Raw genomic sequence first — 3346 nt, forward strand, 5'->3', positions numbered from 1 at the left:
TGCAGGTTTGTATTTGTTCATGAAATCTTTCTTGCTCTTTTGTGCTTTTAGCAATACAACTGATTCTGATGTAAGTGCCTTGCAGTTGTTTGCAACAATGAAGGCGATGGAAGATCAGGTGGTTGAGGAGGAGGTTAACTTCCAGGATGAAGAGGTACGGTAACATTACCTGCATATCTGAGATTGTTTCCATAACAGTGTATCGTGGCTCAAACATGTGAAAGCTCTCTTTGTATTCCTGTTTGCTAAATATACTATTAACAAAAACAAAAATACAAGAGCAAAATAATGTGAATGCTGAAAGTCTGGAAATAATAATGAAGAATGCTGGAAATACTTAGAAGTCAAGAAGCATTAATGGAGAGAGAGAGACATTTCAGGTCGAAGAGACAGTAATGGATCTTAGTTTGCTGTTAATTACAAAGTTAGGTTGGAATGTGAGAGCACAAAAAGGTGATAGAAATAGGCAGCTTAAGTGAGTGGACAAAAACAGCAGATTTAAACAGACTTTCTTTGAAAAATTCCAAAACATCCTTGCAAGCAAGTTAGCTGATGCAGTTGGTTAGAGTTTAACTAATTTGGCTGGGGATTGGAATAATAGAATTATGTAGTACAGAAAATCAAGTATTAAGTTAGCAAAAGTGACACTAAATCCACACACGCCCCATTTTTCAGCACTAGAATATTATGGCATTTGAAGTTTTTAACCATGAACTTTTCAAAGGTTGTGAGGTTACACCTCTTAACTACCCTGCCAAGCACTGCATTCCAGACCCCACCACTGTCTGGTGAAAACATCTTTCCTTAGATGTCTTCTAAATCTCCTGCCTTTCACTTTAAAATTATGTTCCCTTGCTATTGACCATTCGGTTAAAAGGATCAGCTGCATTCTGTTCACCATGTCCCTTTCAATCTTATACAGCTCTATCAGGTTTCCCTCTTAACCTTCTCTACTCCAGCATTCAGGTAAATCTCCTTTGCACCTCCTCCAATGTGATCATATGCTTCATTTAGTAGGGAGACTAGAATTGCAGTGGTACTCCAGCTGTAGTCTAACCAAAGTCCTATGCAACTCCAGTATAACTTCCCTGTTTTTATAATTTATGTCTTGACTGATTTAAAGGCAAGTTGTTAATTCCTTTTTTACCTTGGCCTGCCACTTTCAGGGATTTATGGACAAGCTGGGTGGTCACCGATCTGACCAATATATCCTCCTGTAACCCCCCTAAAACCTTCTCTTTCACGGTTAACCACCCAGCTGATTTTTGTGCCATTCGCAAACCTACTTATCATTCCCCCTATACTCTCATCATTCCCTTTATACTCTCATCTACATTGTTTATATATATATCAAGAACAATCAGGGATCCAGCACTGATCTCTTCAGTATGCTATTGGACATTGATCTTCTGTCATACAAACAATCTTTTACCACTACCCTCTGTTTCCTGCCACTAAGCCAATTTTTGATCCAATGTGCCAAGTTACCCTGGATCCCATGTGCTTTTACCTCCTTTATCCATTTCAGATGCGGGACCTTGTCTAAAAGCTTTGATGAAGTCTATGCAAAACAAAGAACCTGAACTGTGCTACCATCATCTACACATTTGTAATATTTGAAATATTCAACCAGATTTGTTAGACATGAGCTCCTTTGACGAATCATGCTGGCTATTCCTGATCAAACATTATTTCTCTAAATAAATAACTCTTCTTCAGAATTTTCTCCAGTAGTTTACCTGTGAGACTCACTGATCTGTAATGCCTTTTTTTAAATCTTAACCACCATTCTTGAAAAGTCTGCTCTCCTCAGTAGCTGTACCTTGCTTTTGTACTGTAATTATGATTGTAAGGGTCAGTAAATTTGCATGAAAATCGGTGATGTGGTAAACAGCGAGGGGAAAAGCCTTAGACTATAGTACAGACCAGATCAAATTCCCTCAAAATATGTCAGTGAGAGCCTTAACCCTAACTTTTTCTAAAAAGGCAAATGTAAGGTGCTGTGTTCCAGGTGGAATTCAATTTGTCAAACTACTAAGCTTTAAGCAAGACACACTTTATTCTTAGACTACAGTTAAAATATAGACAAAATAAAATAAAATCGGCTTAACTGTAACTCTATCAATAAACTTAAAATAATATATGTATTATTTGCTACTGATTAGTTGTTCCATGTAGCAGCCTCTTAAACATCCTTGGCAAAAGCAAGTAGAAAGAAAACCTCAAATACAAACTCAGCAGTAAGGAGAGAGCACAAGTTTTTGCTGAGACAGAGAGAAAGCTGTGTCTTCTTCCAGAATTCCAGCCTCACCAATTAAAAGCAAAATCTACAAACCCCTAGTCTATGTGAGTTTGAATGCATTTGTTCATTCTTCTTTTGTCTAATTTAAAAAAAAACAAAGCTAGCTACACTGTTGTGTGCAGAGTTCCAGGTTTAAAACACTTGCTTTCAAGAGAACCCAGACAGAACATCTTGTCACAATAGGCTAATGTAGACAAGCTGGTAGATGGCCTGAACAGAGGAAATAGAATTTAATTCTGAAGTGATACATTTTGGGAGGAATAAATAGGGAAGGAGCACACATTAAATGGTAAGATCATAGAACGTACAGAGGATGAAAGAGACCTTGGTGCATCATGTCCATAGATTCTTAAATGTAGCAGGTCAGATGGAATCAGGTAGTTAAGAAGACATACGGGATACATAACTTTATTAGTGAAGGTATTGAAGACTAGAGGAGAAAGTGAGGTCTGCAGATGCTGGAGATCAGAGCTGAAAATGTGTTGCTGGAAAAGCGCAGCAGGTCAGGCAGCATCTAGGGAACAGGAGAATCGACGTTTCGGGTATTAGCCCTTCTTCAGGAATGAGGAAAGTTGGTCCAGCAGGCTAAGATAAAAGATAGGGAGGAGGGACTTGGGGGAGGGGCATCGGAAATGTGATAGGTGGAAAAAGGTCAAGGTGAGGGTGATAGGACAGATTGGGGTGGGGGCGGAGAGGTCGGGAAGAAGATTGCAGGTTAGGAAGGCGGTGCTGAATTTGATGGATTTGACTGAGACAGGCTGGGAGGAGGGGAAATGAGGAAACTGGTGAAATCCGAGTTCATCCCTTGTGGTTGGAGAGTTCCTAGCCGCAAGATGAGGCGTTCTTCCTCCAACCATCGTTTCGCTGTGGTCTGACGATGGAGGAGTCCAAAGACCTGCATATCCTTGGTGGAGTGGGAGGGGGAATTGAAATGTTGAGCTACAGGGTGGTTGGGTTGGTTGGTCCGGGTGTCCCAGAGGTGTTCTCTGAAACGCTCCGCAACTAGCCGGCCTGTCTCCCCAATATAGAGGAGGACACATCGGG

At 40.3% G+C, this 3346-nt stretch overlaps 1 protein-coding gene across 1 annotated transcript in view; it reads left to right on the forward strand.

Moving 5' to 3' along the window:
- The window catches only part of dmc1 (DNA meiotic recombinase 1), a 179127-nt gene that overhangs the window by 955 nt on the left and 174826 nt on the right, over positions 1–3346 (forward strand). The window contains exon 3 of the mRNA XM_043679281.1: positions 52–154. Coding sequence (XP_043535216.1) covers positions 98–154 — 57 coding nt within the window. The 5' untranslated portion in view covers positions 52–97. The remainder of the gene's footprint in view (positions 1–51; positions 155–3346) is intronic.

Source organism: Chiloscyllium plagiosum, chromosome 39 (assembly GCF_004010195.1).
Source record: "Chiloscyllium plagiosum isolate BGI_BamShark_2017 chromosome 39, ASM401019v2, whole genome shotgun sequence".
NCBI classification, from domain to species: domain Eukaryota; kingdom Metazoa; phylum Chordata; class Chondrichthyes; order Orectolobiformes; family Hemiscylliidae; genus Chiloscyllium; species Chiloscyllium plagiosum.